Source organism: Danio rerio, chromosome 9 (assembly GCF_049306965.1).
Source record: "Danio rerio strain Tuebingen ecotype United States chromosome 9, GRCz12tu, whole genome shotgun sequence".
NCBI lineage: Eukaryota > Metazoa > Chordata > Actinopteri > Cypriniformes > Danionidae > Danio > Danio rerio.
Genome location: NC_133184.1, coordinates 57,677,092 through 57,694,855, shown reverse-complemented (window position 1 = coordinate 57,694,855; position 17,764 = coordinate 57,677,092). Strand labels below are relative to the sequence as shown.

General features: G+C 39.4%; 1 protein-coding gene across 11 annotated transcripts in view; it reads right to left on the bottom strand.

Moving 5' to 3' along the window:
* The window catches only part of nlgn4xb (neuroligin 4 X-linked b), a 100,343-nt gene that overhangs the window by 11,916 nt on the left and 70,663 nt on the right, over positions 1–17,764 (bottom strand). For all 11 annotated transcript variants that reach the window (XM_073911467.1, XM_073911462.1, XM_073911465.1 and 8 more), the window contains 2 exon segments: positions 15,180–15,332; positions 957–1,142 (listed from right to left, as the gene is read on the bottom strand). In XM_073911467.1, the coding sequence (XP_073767568.1) occupies positions 957–1,142; positions 15,180–15,332 (339 nt within the window).

Below are 17,764 nucleotides of genomic sequence, written 5' to 3'. Positions count from 1 at the left end.
AACGCATTACAGAAAACAACATCAGCAGGAGCTAGCAATGATGGAGAACATAACAGCAGGTCCCATAAACTAAACGTCTCCCCTAGAAACATGCAACGAACTTTAGTTCCTAGTCCATTAAGCAGGCTTTCTGACAGTAGGCCTTTGCAATTACTGCTGGTGCTGTTTCCATACCAGGTGGTGATGCAGCCAGACAGGATGCTCTCCACAGTGCAGGTGTAGAACGAGTGGAGGATGTGGGGGCTCATTCCAAAAATCCTGAGGGAGAAGAGGCGTTGTTGTGCCTTCCTCAGCACTGCGTCTGTTTGAGCCGTCCATGTCAAATCTTCAGCGATGTGGACTCCAAGAAACTTGAAAGTGCTGACTCTCTCCACTGGTGTCCCGTTAATAGTGATGGGGGTGTGTTCTCTCTTCTCTCTCCTGAAATCCACCAAAAGCTCCTTGGTTTTGCTGATGTTGACTGAGAGGTGGTTTTCCTCACACCGCTGCGTCAGAGTGTGTACCTCCAGAACACAGCTTTTGGCCACATTTGGGTTCTTGTATAGTGTCATAGTGTTTTTTTATAAGCCTGCATTATTAAAGTGTAATATTAAAAAATGTTAAATATTTAAATGATAAGTCTTGAATGCAGAAGGCACACTTTGACCAAATTTGGGCCTTGTAGAATGAACGGTCTAGGAGGAGATCCGTTTGTTTTAGACAACGTCGTATAACAGTATGCTGGCTTTTTTAAGCCAACATAAAAAAAATTTCTTATTGAATGAGATGCTAATGGTCTAATCCGATTCAATAATCTATGCTAAGCTAAGCTAAATGTGCTCCCGCAAGACACGGAGATCGGCTGAATGAATAAAAAAATGGTAAACCTAAACTTTTCCCTTAATTTTCAGACTTTGTGAATATAACAATGACAGGGAGATGAAAGTGTTTGTGTTGGATTGACGGAGTAAACGTACCTTCAGAGTAGTGTGAGAGCGTCAGCAGGCTGACACACGAGGCTCCGGCGCCCGAGCCGAATATGGTGACCCGCTCCGGATCTCCACTGAAGGACTGAATGTTCTCCTTCACCCAGCGCAAAGCTTGGATCTGATCTAGGAGACCATAATTTCCTTTAGCAGCCTGATCTCCAGTGCTGAGGAAGCCTGAAACACAGCAGCGCAAATCTCAGATCAACAACACTGCACACAAACACACACACACACACCAATTAAGTTCAGACTATGTTCATGTTAAGTTCAGGGTTCAAATCAATTCACCTCTATTTGTTTAGGACTTTTACAATGTATATTGATATTGTCAGGTTAAGTTCTGATTACATTCAAGTTATGTTCAGGTTAAGTTGCTGCTATGTTTGAATTAAGTCCTGGTTATGTTCTAGTTATTTTCAGGTAAGTTTTGGTTACATGGGCAACGCAGAGGCACAGTGGGTAGCGCTGTCACCTCACAGCAAGAAGGTTGCTGATTCGAGCCCCAGCAGGGTCAGTTGGCATTTCTGTGTGGAGTTTGCATGATCTCCCGGTGTTGGCATGGGTTTCCCCCACCGTCCAAACACATGCGCTATAGGGGAATTGGGCAAGCTAAATTGACTGTGGTGTATGTGTGTTTGTCCTGGTTGAGTCTTGGACTAATGACCCACCTTATAAAAATTAGATGTTACAAAACACCAACATGGTGCAGCTAAATATCAACTTCGATATAAATGGCCCAGGGAGTAAGTAAGTAAGTTCGGGTTACAACCAGGTTAAGTTCCGGTTATGTTCAGGGAATTTTCAGGTTAATTTCCTGTCGTGTTCAAGTTAAGTTCTGGTTATGTTCAGGTTAAGTTGATCACATTCAGGTTATATTCAGGTTAAGTAACAGTTATGCACAGGTTAAGTTCTGGTTACGTTCAGGATAAGTTCCAGTTATGTCCGGGTAAAGTTTTAATTACATTCAAGTTATATTTGGGTTCTAATTATGTCCAGGTTATTTTTGAATTAAGTTCCAGTTATGTTAAGGTTAGGTTCAGGTTATGTTCAGGTTAAGTTCTAGTTATGTTTAGGTAAAGGTTTAATAAAGGTTTAATTATATTTAGGTTATTTTCAGGTTAAATTCCAATTATGTTTAGGTTATTTTTGGGTTAAGTTCCAGTTATGTTCAGGTTAGGCTCTGGTTATGTCTGGATAAGTTCCAGTTATGTTCAGGTTAAGTTCCAGTTATGTTCAGGTTAAGTTCCAGTTATGTTCAGGTTAAGTTCCAGTTATGTTCAGGAAAAGTTTTAATTATATTTAGGTTATATTCGGGTTAAGTTCCAATAATGTTCAGGTTATTTTTGGGTCAAGTTCCCGTTATGTTCAGGTTAAGTTCTGGTTATGTTTAGGTTAAGTTTTGGTTATGTTCAGGAGTAGTTAAGTTCCTGACTGATCAATGCTCAAATTATTTTCAGACTATGTTACAGTTAAGTTCAAGGTATTTCAGGTTATGTTCTGGTTATGTTCAGGTTATGTTCTTTTTTATGTTCTAGTTATGTTCAGGTTATGTTATGGCCAAGTTCAAGTTATTTTCAGGTTATGTTCCTGTTATGTTTAGGTTTAGAGACCACAAATCTGAAGTTTTCGTCACAGATTGAACCACAGATTCCATCAATCAACTCTCAGCAAAATGACAATAAACACTTATGAATTGCGCTGACAAACTCAATTACAGCATCTTTATATTCTGAGGCCTGTGATTTGCTGCTTTTCCCTGATGTCCCGCTGTCATCTGCACTCAGTTGTGAACTCAGGATTAAATCCAGATTTAACAGATTCAGTTGATGATCAGCTTCATAATAAAGCCTGACTGTACTGATCTGGTTTTGTGAACTCAAAACTAATCCTGTAAGCCTGAGTTTGTTCATCCAGCATCATGAAACAGACAAGATCAACAGAGAAGATCTGCTGAAGTTCGCAGGTGACTGCAGACCCTCCAGGTGTGAAGCTGCTGCTGCTGCTGTGGTTTATAATGGATGAGCTTCATCCATCAGGATTCTGCCTCCAGCATCTCTGCATTATTAATTCCACAAATAAAAGAGCTTCTGCTGACCTTCAGCCTGATGCATATATTTCTCCTGATCTACAGAGCCCAGCCTGACAAAGGTTAATTGAAGGAAGACTTGCAGATGCTCCTTCAATGAGGCTTCAGCTCTTCTGATATTTTGAGTTTATTAGATATTTATTAGACACACACACACACATGTGCACACACACACACACACGCACGCACACACGCACGCACGTGCACACACACGCACAGATTGTTCCCTGAATGCAAAGAGTATTTTATTTCAGAGGTGCATGAATAACTAGTAAAGATATTGCAGACCCAGTATGACTTTTGCCCAAGCCTATACATACCTGCCGACCCCTGTCCCTTAAGTCATGTGAAAAAGCTGAATCACAGTGGATACGGGTCAGTAACTATGTTTACACCCAAAGATGCAAATTAAATGTATGTGCACAACTGGAATACGACATAACAGATGAATAAAGTGCAGTGCATACCCTGGTGTTGTCTTGTGTTTGTTCTGTTTACTGTGTGTTAAAGGAACGGTGTGTGAGCGAGTCTCGTTCATCACACTGTTAATGTGCTGCGTGACGTGTGTTTTCACTGCAGAATCTGTTCATTCACTTCAGTAGGGCTCAGAGAAGATCTAAAGCATAAATACACAACATACTGTACCGCAAGCAAGCCTGTTCTACTAATGGTAACTAAGACTAAAACAAACAGCTAAGAGAAAACTGATGTTAACCAAAGTGAGTATTAGTACACAAAGCTATATATTTGTGTCTTTTTTGTATCTATTTTCACTAGATGCAGAATACTACACTGCAAAACTGCTTTACATACTAAGAGTTTTTGTCTTGTTTTTAGTATACAAATCTAAACATTTTTAAATCATGAAGCATTTCCGCGACAAGCAAAAAATAAGTACTTGTTTTCAGAAATAATGAGTCAAAATTAAGTGTGTTTTTACTTAAAACAAGCTCTATAGTTGAAGGAAACTACAGTATTGGCTTATTTATTTATATTACCATACTTAACAAGTATAGAATTGCCGCAACAGATCAATCACTATAGGTGTTCTGTTACCATAGCAACTATAGAGTTACCCCAACAGATCAATCACTACAGGTGTTCAGTTACCATAGCAACTATAGAGTTACGCCAACAGATCAATCACTATAGGTGTTCAGTTACCATAGCAACTACAGAATTACCCAAACAGATCAATCACTATAGGTGTTCAGTTACCATAGCAACTACAGAATTACCCAAACAGATCAATCACTATAGGTGTTCAGTTACCATAGCAACTACAGAATTACCCAAACAGATCAATCACTATAGGTGTTCAGTTACCATAGCAACTACAGAATTACCCAAACAGATCAATCACTATAGGTGTTCAGTTACCATAGCAACTACAGAATTACCCAAACAGATCAATCACTATAGGTGTTCTGTTACCATAGTGACTATAGAATTACCCAACAGATCAATCACTATAGGTGTTCTGTTACCATAGCGACTACAGAATTACCCAAACAGATCAATCACTATAGGTGTTCTGTTACCATAGTGACTATAGAATTACCCAACAGATCAATCACTATAGGTGTTCTGTTACCATAGCAACTACAGAATTACCCAAACAGATGAATTACTATAGGTGTTCTGTTACCATAGCGACTATTCACCTTATTCTTCGCAGACGAGTGGGCGCAGCCATTTGAATCTTTTTTGGCTCGAGACTTCCGGTCTCATTCACTTCCATTCATTTTTAAAAACAAAAACTGCTCGTTTCGCTATTTGATGTTGCAAACTGATATTTCTTATTATATTATTCTACTTGGTCTGTATAGTCATGCAAACATTTGTTTGTAGAGCAAACCATTTGTTTGTAGTTTGACCTTTTTCTGCTGTTTATTATTCCTAGTCATTTCTCCCATAAGCGACTGAATTAGTAGTTCGCGACAACAATAGTATTAATATTAGTAGTACAATCGTGAAAACAGGTGAAATTTGGCATTATAAAATAAGATCAATAGAATAACCCCAACATATCAATCACTATAGTGGTTGTGAAACCATAGCAACTAAAGAATTACCCAAACAGATCAATCACTACACACTACTTGTTCTGTTGTCATAGCAACTATATAAAATTCCCCCAACATATCAATCACTATAGCTGTTCTGTTACCATAGAAACTATAAAATACCGCAACAGATCAATCACTATAGGTGTTGTTCAGTTACCATAGCAACTATAGAATTAACCCAACAGATCAATTTCTATACTTGTTGTTTTACCATAGCAACTACAGAATTACTTTATCACATCAATCACTATAGGGATTGTGTTACCACAGCAACTATAGAGTCACGACAGCAGATGAATTGTTTTTATGTTGCCATTTATATTTTTGACTGACACCCATTATTTTAAAGATTTTCTCTCTAATTCACAAGTTATTATTACTTAGTTTTCGTTTTAATAAGTTTACTATAACACATTACGTCTCTGGGGGTTTTATTTATGCTCATGACCATCTAAAGCTCTATGACTAAAGCCACACCTACTCATGATGCACCAGTGACGAGGGTTTAAAGCTGTTTATCAGCCTGGGTGAACTTTTCCAAACAAACTTGGCCTGAATTTGCTCAGCATGAACCGACATCAGTTTAACTCTCCTCAAGTGTCTCAGGGTCATATGAAGTACATCCAATCAGAACAGATAATCCTGAAACATCCAGCCTAATTATACAGGGATTCCCTAATTATGATCATCCTCTGCATCGCAATCCTCACATGATAAAGTAAACACATGGATTAAATGCATTTATGAATCTCTAATGGGACTAAAGGAGCCAGAGCAAATCATCATGTGTGAAAACTGACGCTTTCCCCCTCTCAATCTCGAGGGATTTTCTTCTGTCGTTGAATAATCAGATCACTGTGGATTCTGCATAAATGTGTACACGCTTTCTTCAAGCATATATCTGAAATCTCCAGGCAGGCTGTGAATGTTTTCTGCCTTTGACTTTGACAGACTCCGAAACAAACATGTCAAGATAAGCTGTTGTCATGTCCTATCAACATAAATCCTCCTCAAATCCCTGAATAATTTTAAAAACAACTAAATCAGGTTATGCAATCAGAAGCCTAGTGTTTTTCTTCCCTTTTCCTTTCCCCAATGTATGCAATACTAATACAAACACTAGTAGACTGAAGGACTGCTCAATTCTGGGAGGAAATCATCAGTGGCATATTCTGTAGACAATCTGAAAACAAATATTGCTTAAGGGGGCTAATAATATTGAGCATCAAATGTTTTTATGTCCTTTTTCATGTTTAGAAATGTGTGAAAAAATATCTCTTCGCTAAACAGAAATTGGGGACAAAATTTAAAAGAACTACAATTCAACAGGAGAGCGAATGCTTCTGACTTCAACTATATATTTGTGCACTTGATAACTGAGTCTAGGGCAGAGGTGGCCAAACTACAGCCCGCTGGCCATATGCGGCCCGCTGAACACTTTCATCCGGGAGTTTTTAACATGCTGATTCTGAGTAACGGTTTTGGTTTCAGAATTAGTAAATTAATGATGCAGTACAAGTGAACGCCATGTGATGGCAGTATTGCACGCGGTACAGTTAGAGCAACCAGTAGAAGTAGAACACACTCTCGTATATTAAAATGCACTCGACCGTTAATGACCGAAAATGAGTCAGGCAGAAATAATTGACTCTGAATGCGGTGTATTTAAGGAAGAATAATCAACAAAATACTTCTTCACCAATATCAGACAGAAAGCGCTAGGTCTAATATGCCAAGATAGCAGTTTTTAAAGACTACAACCTAAGGGGCTGATCACACTGAACGTGCTTTATGCATTAAGAGACGCCTCTTTTGAATGGTTTATTAACAGCCGAGAGGGTCTTGTGCGCTGCTTATGCGCTCTGCGTGCCTCGCGTGTTAACCAATGACTGTAAAAAAAATATGGACGACGCGACAGCTCCTTTTTCCATTGAACGCTTTGAGGGCAAAACGCCTGTTTGACGGCCACAAACTGTTGCAAAAGACTGCTGAAATTGGAGCCTGGGCATGTGCAGAAGGACTGTGTTACGACTGAAGTTTATTTATTTGTTTATTATTGCGGATTGTACTCTTTTTCTTTTGTCCCGCCTCCTTGCTGTTTTTCTGTTGTCTTATAGGCTCCCACGCTGGCGTGATTCCCTGCTCTGATTGGCTGCTGGTCTCCGAGGCCTGTATATAAGGGAGCTTCCGGCAGGGATCGGGGAGCTCATTTCTGCTGCGTTCGATGTTTGGAGTCGAGCTCCTGGGTTTCCCTCACCCCTTCGGCCGACGACCAACAACAACCAACTTTGTATTGATGACCATCATATGTTTAAATATTTTTGAGAGTTCGAGCGTGTAGGGGTGACCTGCCTATTTATTTGATTACTTTTGACTTTATGTTAGGGAGTCAGGTAAGATTCTTGTATGTTTCTTTAAATAGTAAAAGGTAATTTAGTGGATTTATTTTATAGATTCTTTTGTTTGTTATTTTGGCCTGTGGTCACCCTGACCAAATGCTCATTTATATAAACCCTATTTTTCTATAATAAATATCTTCATATATACTCTCAATTGAGTGTCTGAGTTTGGTTGTCGACCAAAGGGAATCTTTTGCTTTAAGTTTTGTTTAGTTTGGGAAATCCACCACCCCAACACATTTGTTTTTTCTTCGTTTATTATGCCCTTTTTGTTTGACTTGGGGCGTACTAGACTGTCGGATGGAGCCAGACGAGGAGCCGCGAAATCGAGCTTCCGAGTCAGATCCAACCAAACGCTTGATGTAAAATCAACCACGCCCCCCGAACTTCTCACTTAACCTCCGGTATCTGCACTATAACTAAGGCTCGCTGGTGTAAATATAAGCACTTGCATTTAAAAACACGCAATATTATACGGTTTAAAAGCGGTGTGATGGTAGCTGTTATACTTTAATAAAAGTAATACATGCTGGACTGCAGAAATAAACCATCTTTTATACACTTAACCCTGAGTTAGACTTATATGAGCACAAATAATATATTCTCTTATTGTTATATTTGTTGTTGGTATTTGTTATCTTCATAGGGGGGGTAGAAATAACACTTGTAAAATATGAACAATAACATATAAACAACACATACATTTTTAGAAAGGTTTTTATTTTTAATTAGCAATCAACAGAACCCAAATTATATACACACCATAGATAACGATTTACCATGCGGGAAAAACGTGCGTTTAGAACATAGACTGTAAAATATATGGACGTAGTATCCGTGACGTCACCCATAGGTTTCTACAGAGCGCAAAAGAAGCCACAAGTAGGTGTGGCCAACCGTCGTCATTTTGGTCACGCGTCATCACACCCACGGCGGGATACTAAACAAGGGCAAAGAGGCGGAGAGTAGGCGGAGCTACAGACACCTGCTGGCATTTTGATTGGACCTGGTTCAGACACACTTTACTTTAGGAGAACGCTTAATACTTCATCACCTGCGACTCGTTTGTGTTCTGACCACTTGTGCTTGGTTGTACACTATATCAATAAAGTGTTTAGACTTTTAAAAACACTGCTGTAATACATTGAGCCTCTAAACATTGCTCTTATGACGTTTTTCAACAGGAGGAAAACGCAAATGACTTCCAAACACTTCAGATATAGTCTGTGTTAGTTAATGCAAGACTATTGATGAACTCCAGCATAACACTGCATGACAACGCTTCAGATGACGGTTCTAGAGCCTACAGCTAATCAATCTGACAGATTCTGAAGTGCATTACAGCTCTAAATATAAATATAAATATAAATGATCTTAAATAAAACAAATACATGTATAGAGATGGTATACAAGTATATAACTTTACTCACATGGGAAACGGAGGCCATGTGAATGGTTTGTGAGCACAATTAAGTGCACTCAGCATGCCATGCCATCTAATAATTGTAGGAAACAAGTCCAAAAGGCAGTCGACTGTGTAAAGCCACATAAAACAACACAGAAATACGATAAATATGCCGAGTTCAGTGGATAATCTGCAGGACTCAGCTGAGGTGACGTGACGGCGACCAGCGAGACCTAGCTGTCACTCAAGTGACCACGCCCTTAATTATGCAAACTTAATATAACTTTAAATAAAGGAAACGGATGAGTTATAAAAAAATTCAACCCTTCACAGTTGTCATGAAGGGTAATATTAGCTGTATTAACTAAAATCTTTTTTTTGTAGCAGGCTGTAAACACCTTTTTTTCTGCTGTAAAGTTGGCCGGTCTAACAGTGGGCTCAATTGAAATTTGCTCTGTTTTGGAGCCAGGAGCGGCCAGGACTAGCGGAATTTCGGATGAATTGGAGTTTTAGTTACTTCCGTATTGGCTTCCTGAGGGAGAGCGGGAGGTTGCCGCTTGGTTTAGAAGATAAATACAGCAAGATTTCTAAATATCAACAGGATATTTACACATCACAACCCTGCAATTCATCAATTTGTACAAAAAAAAACAAAACTTGGCATTATTAATGCATAACTGATGTCAGCTGCTGCAACATCGCTTGTATTGTTTATTATGTTTTGGTTATGTTTGTGTTTTATTCAAAGGTTAAACTCAGTGCTTACACTTTGAGTTTACATAGTAGCCTGCGTTTGCTGTAATATCAACATAAATGGTTGCAATAACGTTAACAAAGGTGAGGGTTTATATAATGAAGATTCATTCACGTTTGCTCCCCGGCAGCAGCGCGGGCCGACTTCGGCTCGGATGCGGCGGCAGCTTCGGTTAACGGCTGCTATATTTGGCCCGATTGACTCGGGGCGAAATCGGGCAGTGTCCATAGGAATCCGGCCGAGTACGTCCAGCAGACGGAGAGTATTTTGCTATCTAGGTGGTTAGGCGTGTATCTGCAAACTAATAAAGCCCGAAAAAAGCCCTGATCTTACCGAATAAACTGTGTTCCACCAGATCCTGTATGTCAAAACGTATAGTTTACTGCTGAACTCATTATATCATGGTAAAATAACACAGAAATCGAATAATAACACTTCAGTCTCCTGCCGAAGCTCAGACGCGCTGCTTTGAGAAACTGTCAATCACCGCTGTCAATCACGATGACACGCCCAGCATTAAATTACTGCTAAAAACAAACTGTTTACAAAAATGAGGATCTGCACCTATTTCAGCACAATAACCAGTGCCTTAATCCACCAGAACCATCTTTAGGGATATTTTATTGCAAGTGTAATTATTTTTTTTATTTGGGCTCAAGTCTCCTTCATTAACACGGAGGAGGCGGGCTTTATGACTTGTACTGCAGCCAGCCCCCAGGGGGCGATCTAACGGCCGAGACCGTTATTCAAAAGCAGGCTTGCGGCACACTTGATTTTAACCGCCTCGCGTTTTTGCCGTAGCAGACTCCAGACTTTGACACTCTTGCGAAGAGAGGGGACCAGCCTCATTGTTCACATTATAACAACATGACCTGAAATAACAAAGACTAAGATTCTTCTTCCGTTTTATCTCATGGTTTTATGATTAATATGAGCACATTAATACAAGCTCAAATGAGATTGTTGTACATTTATATTAATAATACATTAATAATTGCTTGGTAAATGTGTGTTTTATTTGTCATAGAATATATTTTACATGAATAAATCCACTTTAAAATGTTCTTTTATCAAAGATTTGTGGTTTTATCAAGTTTCATGATGATTGATCTGTATATTCTAAAACCAGTGCAAATTAGATTATTGTAAATTTAACTAAATAGTAAACTTTATTCATTATTTTTAATGTGTTAATACAAGATTTTATTCTATCAGACAATATATTTTCTATTCTCCACTGTAAAAATGATTACATAATAACAATAATAATAATAATAATAATAATAATCATAATAATAATGATAATAATAATTATTATTATTATTCTATTTTATAAGGCATTATCTCATTGTCTTATGATAATTGATAAGTAAATATAAATAGCAGTGCAAATCAATTTGACTTGTAATACTGATGTGCGATACCACTGAGTTCCTATCCGATCCGTAGGCCCACACGGAATCTGTGCGTGCAGAATTCCGCAGATTTTCCGCAGAATTCCGCAGATTTTCCACAGATTTTAAGCCCATCATTAATTCTGTTTATTTACTTGAGTAAATGTGTAATTCTGAATTCATTCAGTTTTTATTCAGTAATTTATTCCTTTTTATTTAATATATTAAGGTTTTAGTTATGATACTCCGCTGGATACTCCCAAAATAATTCCGCAGAAATCCGCAGATTTTTACCAAAATTCTCCGCAGAAATAGCAAAAAAACGTCCGCAGATTCCGTCTGGCCCTGGCAATTCGATACCAAGTAAAATGAAGGCGAGTATCGGCAATACCGATCCGATTCTGATACTGGTAATCTGGACATGGTAATCCGGTTCTCATGAAAGTGTTTTGAACCTATTTGCGTTATTTATCATTGTCACAAAAAACCCAAGAGCCCTAATACAGCTGCATTTTCTCCCTCTGTGCCTGAATGTTGCCTGCCTGCTGCACCCAAGGACTCTGAAAGCGATGTCTGTCTCGTCCTAGCAGCACCTGTACCTCTCCTTTACTCCTCGTCTGACCACCTAGTCATGACGTTGTCATATTCTGTCTTGTGATTTCTATGTAGATGTTTGATTTGGTTTGTAGTATTACCACAGTACCTCACTGTTTAGTTACACGTGTCACAAACCGCATCGTTTGAGAAGTGAAGTAGCTCCACACAAAACTTTGCATGTGCCGGGCCAGCGGACTGAGTGGCTAGCTAGCGTGCTCTGCAGTTGTACAGTGCCATATTACGCGCATGACTTGGTTGGCGGAAGAAAAGGTAGTTCTGACTATGTTGCCACTATTTAGAGAAACTAGGGTAATTGTAGTTATTTTCCGCAGTACTTCTATTTCCAACAAACCACATATTGCTCAAAAGTATTAAAATATTGATATTTTGCTAAGATAATCGATTGTAGAGCATACAAAGCTGGTATCGAGATATCAATATTTTAGTATCGATCCGCACATCACTAACTTGTAAATTTGACTTAGTAATGTAAAAAAATCTGTTTTGTGTGACATGTTTCTGTCCGATATAACATTTCATGCACACTGCCACTATAAATACAAGTTATTCTTTGAAGGATTTGACACGTGGCCCTTCACTTGACTTGGTTTGCAAAACTTGATGTGGCCCTCGGGTCTAAAATGTTTGCCCACCACTGGTCTAGAGACACGTCCATCTCTTCATCCAGCTTGAATATATCCAATAATAAAAGATTGAGATAAAACATCTGATCATTATAATGACCAAAAGTCTGTGTGAGTCTGAAGCCTTCTGGGATGCATTTTGCTCAAATCCAGATCATTTCTTCTTTAAAAAAAAAAAAAAAAAAAAGTAGATGCTGTTAAAAAGATCCTCAAGGTCTCTGATTCACTGCCAAAAACCCTAAAGCAAAACCTGCTTCAGTATCCTGATGAATAAAGAGGCAGCATCAGTCTGATGAACTGCTGAATTCATCAAGGTCACGCCATTTAAACTGACATTGAAAAAATGAAAAGTGTATATATATATATATATATATTCGCATATATCACAGCCATATCACCCAGCAGTTCAAGACCCTCACTGAAGCTAAGCACGGGACTATGGGAAAGTGAGGTAACTGTTGGCAGTGGTGTTAGTGAGGCCAGCAGGGGGCGCTCAACCTGTGGTCTTTGAGTCCTAATGCCCCAGTATAGTGAAGGGGACACTATACTGTCAGTGAGCGCCGTCTTTCAGACGAGACATTAAACTGAGGTCCTGACTCTGTGCTCATTAATAATCCCATGGCATTTCTCATAAAGAGTAGGCATGTAACCCCGGTGTCCTGGCCAAATTTTCTCCATCAGCCCTTACCCATCATGGCCTCCCAATCATCCCCATTCACTGAATTGGCTCTGTCACTGTGTCTCCACTCCCCCTATAGCTGGTGTGTGGTGAAGCACTGGCACTGACAACATTTTTCCCATTGCAGCCTGTCCTTTTTTTTGCAACCGGGGACCCGCGTGACGTCATGTGTGACGTAGGTTGGTAATTGGTCTATAAGAAGTAAAAGATACATACAAGACTGCATAAAAAGGCAGAAACAAAGCCAAGATAATAAAAACAAAGAAGCATATAAAAACAGACTAAACACTTTCTTCCGGTTTATAAATATCCTTGCAAACATCAGTGCTACAGCTCCCGGTGCTCTTCTGTTCAGACACTGAGCGCTTTAGCAATAACAGCTTCAGAAAGGAGAATATTTTTAGCAGATCTGTGATGACCAACAACCTTCATCATTACACGAAGAAATAAAAGATCCTTTTATTGACGTCATCTCTTACGCACAGAGAGTGAAATAAAACACACCTTTCTTTATTTATAGACATTTAATGAGCTCATATGCAAAAATAGTAACCTGATTAGACTATACACTTCCATGTATTTAAATATTTTCTGCTCAGAAAGGCTGTGATTATTGAAAATGTGAATTATTAAAATTCATTCATTCATTTTCCTTAGGCTTATTCCCCTATCTGTTAGGCTGAAATGCTGAAATAGTTGGCGGTTCATAGTTGTAACCCAGTACTGGGAAACACCCACACACACACACACACACACTACGGCCAATTTCAAGAGTTCACACTTCGCTCATGATTTATACATAGCTTGTTTGGCATGCTGTCACGGGAGAGAGCCCTGAACTCAAGGGATCCTCGAGCCCAGGGCTCCCCCCTTTTGCAGGGCGAGGGGAGATTGAGCTCAGGTCGATCTCAAACTCCCCTGCTGCTGAGGCCAAGGCCAACTTCCTGAGAGTAACACATTATAAAAGGTTTAGGCTTATCAATACTATAGAGCACAGGTGTCAAACTCAGTTCCAAAAGGGCCGCAGCTCTGCACAGTTTAGTTCCAACCCTAATTAAACACACCTGATCAAACTAATTGAGTCCTTCAGGCTTGTTTGAAACCTACAGGTAAGTGTGTTGGAGCAGGGTTGGAACTAAACTGTGCAGGGCTTCGGGCCTCCAGGAATTGAGTTTGACACCCTCACTATAGAGCACATTTGGATGGTGGGAAGAAACCGGGGAACCTGGGGGAAACCCACGTGGACACGGGGAGAACATGCAAACTCCACACAGAAATACCAAATGGCTCGGCGAGGACCAAACACCATTGGTATTCTTGCTGTGAGGTAACAGTGCTAGTCACTGAGCCACCGTGCCGCCTATTTTGGATAAAGGTGGAAGAAGGGGAGGAGGGGGGTTTCTTCCAGACGAAGATTGTTGTAGAAAGGAAATGAGGGTATACAGTATATAGTGACTTGTGATCCTTTGATTGGAGGATCATGATTAGCTAATGTGGACCAGCTGGGTCAATCATGAGCACACGCTCCTTTCGAAATTAGTTTAAAGTTAAACTTCACTAAGTTCATCAATTCCCCTATAGCGCAAGTGTTTGGACTGCGGGAAACCGAAGCACCCGGAGGAAAGCTATGCCAACACAGGGAGAATATGCAAACTCCACACAGAAACGCCAACTGACTCAGCCGGTACTTGAACCAGCAACCTTCTTATTGTGAGGCGACCACCTAGCCAACGTGAAAAATCACTAAATGTGTTGCTAAACATTTGCTTCTTGTGTTTTATCGATGACGTCACCACTGACTAGTCGACTTGACTTCAAAAACATACAGTAAAGGTCGACTTGAAAATATCTAAAGTTGCTCAGCTCTAGAGTTTAATTTGTGCCGGAACATACCGCCATCCAGATCCGGCACCTCTGAAATCTGATCTGGCACCTCATTTTACCGGTCCCCCTCTTCATCCACCCTCCTCCCCCGTCCGCTGTTCACCTTCACTTTCTTCCGCGACTCCCCAACCCCCTTAACTTTAGTCTGCAACACCCAACTATTCCCCGCTCTTTACTTTCCTCCGCGACACCTCTCCATATGCGGGTAACTTGCCAGATCCATTACCCCGATTTGTTCTGGGACCTCACAATTCACAAATTAAGCACTGTTCAGCCCCTAACACACACACACATACTCACCCAGCACTCCGAGTCTGTAGTTCACGGTGACCACGATGACGTTTCCATAGCTGGCGAGGACACTGCCGTCGATCATGTTCCCCGTTCCCTCCACATATGAGCCGCCGTGAATGTAGACCATCACCGGCTTCAAGCCCGCATCGTCTTGAGTTTCTAGAAGAAAAGAAGATCCGTTACACACAGACATGGGACGATAACCAGTTTCAAGGTTTACTGCTCCTTGGAAAAGTCAAGGTTTTAAAACCACAAAAGTGTTCTGCTTTACCATTCCTGCAGTATTTGTACTCTTTTATTTCGTTTTTAGGACAACAGTATCTTCATCAGTAAAGGATCCTCCTTATTAAGAGCTGCTGGTCAGCCCATGATTCAGCAAACATCTGAGAAACACAGCCTGCGTTTATAGCCTGTTTCCACTGAGTGGTTTGGTTCGGTATGCTTATATGGCAGTTTCCACTGTCAAAAGGGACCAAAAAGCGAATTGTACTATACCACTTTTTGGGTACCCTCTGCATACCTAGAAAAACAAAAAGGGTACCAAAAGGCAGAGGCAGACATGCAGCTTAATGCTATTAGTTTACAGTGATACGTTACTAGCTTGTACATAAGTGCCGTTTTTTTAAAAACGCACAGCTGAGAAATTACACTGTAATACTATATGGATATAATAACAAGCCATGGTCAACCCGAGCTCAAACAAACCTTGTCATTGTCTTGATGAATAGCCACAAAGCCAAGAAGAAGACAAGAATCTACCCTGTGCCCTATAGTTGTTTACAAGATGGTTAGTAAGATCACCATCATATTAGAGTTTTTCTCAGTGACTTTGGTGCATTTCAGTTCATGCATTTCTCAAAACAGTTAGTCATTTTTGCACATCCTAGTAGCAGTTTCTCATTCTTTTCAACAAATTGCAAATGCTTTTGGACATGCATCAACTGCTTTCATACAACTCTCTGCTGTTTATAACATCATCATCTGCTTATGTCATGTCAGTCAAAATGAACTAAACTTGTAAATGCTGAATAGTACATCCATATAAAACTAATAGTCCTCATTTCATTACTTGAGTCATTACATACAAAAATGTTGAACTAGTTATAAATCTTGCAAGCTAATTTTATAAAAAAATAATTAAATCTTTATTTTACTGAAAATGTCTTCTAAATTGAACAGTTTCATGAATGATTTACAGACCTGTGTGTGTTGTAGGTTCAGTTGCAATATGTTCTGCAATATAGTTTACAGTTGTGCACAGTTCTACCCAAAGAAAGTTTATGTTTGTTGTAAATAAGGGTGTATTTATTCTTCTGCACAATGCTGTAAAAAAAAATTAAAATTGTAAAGAGCAAATGCAGTAAAAATGTGAAACACATATTCACTGTCTTGTGCTCAGATAGCTCACTAAATGCAGTGATGTCTAACTTTACAGTGGTTTTGAAATGGCTGTGCAAATAATATACAGTGCTGTCTTGAGCATTTTCAGGAAGTGTCACCAAAGACCAGACTTTTTTGCATTGAAAAAAATGTAGAGAGTAAACTGTCATAATGAAAACATGACAAAGCCATTTGACTATCATATTCATAAACAGTGGTGTCAGGACTTTTCATTTTGATGATACTGACTCTTTAATTGACATCAATACTTGCTTTTGAGGAATGAGCTCTACATTTTGAGCATGTGTCGCGCTTTTGCAGGTTATTAGCTAGGTTTTGCAGTTTGTACTAATTGTTTTGAGAAATGCATTAACTGTTGTGCAGAAATGCACTGGTGTTGTGAGAAACACACCAAAGCGACTGAGAAAAACTATAAGAAGCTGCTGGTCAGCCCATGATTCAGTAAACATCTGAGAAACACAGCCTGCGTTTATAGCCTGTTTCCACTGAGTGGTTCGGTTCGGTATGCTTTTATGGGAGTTTACACTGTCAAAAGGGACCAAAAAGCGAATTGTACTATACCACTTTTTGGGTACCCTCTGCATACCTAGAAAAACAAAAAGGGTACCAAAAGGCAGAGGCAGACATGCAGCTTAATGCTATTAGTTTACAGTGATACGTTACTAGCTTGTACATAAGTGCCGTTTTTAAAAAAATGCACAGAGAAATTACACCGTAATACTATATGGATATAATAACAAGCCATGGTCAACCCGAGCTCAAACAAACCTTGTCATTGTCTTGATAAATAGCCACAAAGCCAAGAAGAAGACAAGAATCTACCCTGTGCCCTATAGTTGTTTACAAGATGGTCTAAAAGTGCGAGCGGTTTCACTTTCTACAGAGAGCTCGTGTGCGCATCTATATTTGAAATAAGGAACTTCTTGAGCTGATGATAAAAACGTGTGCATGACAATTGAAGAGCTTCTGACAATCTTTCAGAAACAGACAAACAATGAACGTGATGCTAAGATCATTTGAGAAATCTTTTGCATGAATATTAATTTCATTAGAATTAAACTCTATTGACAATTCAATAAAATACAAAAAAAAAAAAATGTTTTATAGAATAATCTGTTGTGTGTTGTCTTAGACCCGACCCATGGCAGAGAATTAGATTTATCAAGTCTAATCTCCATTACCTAATCCCT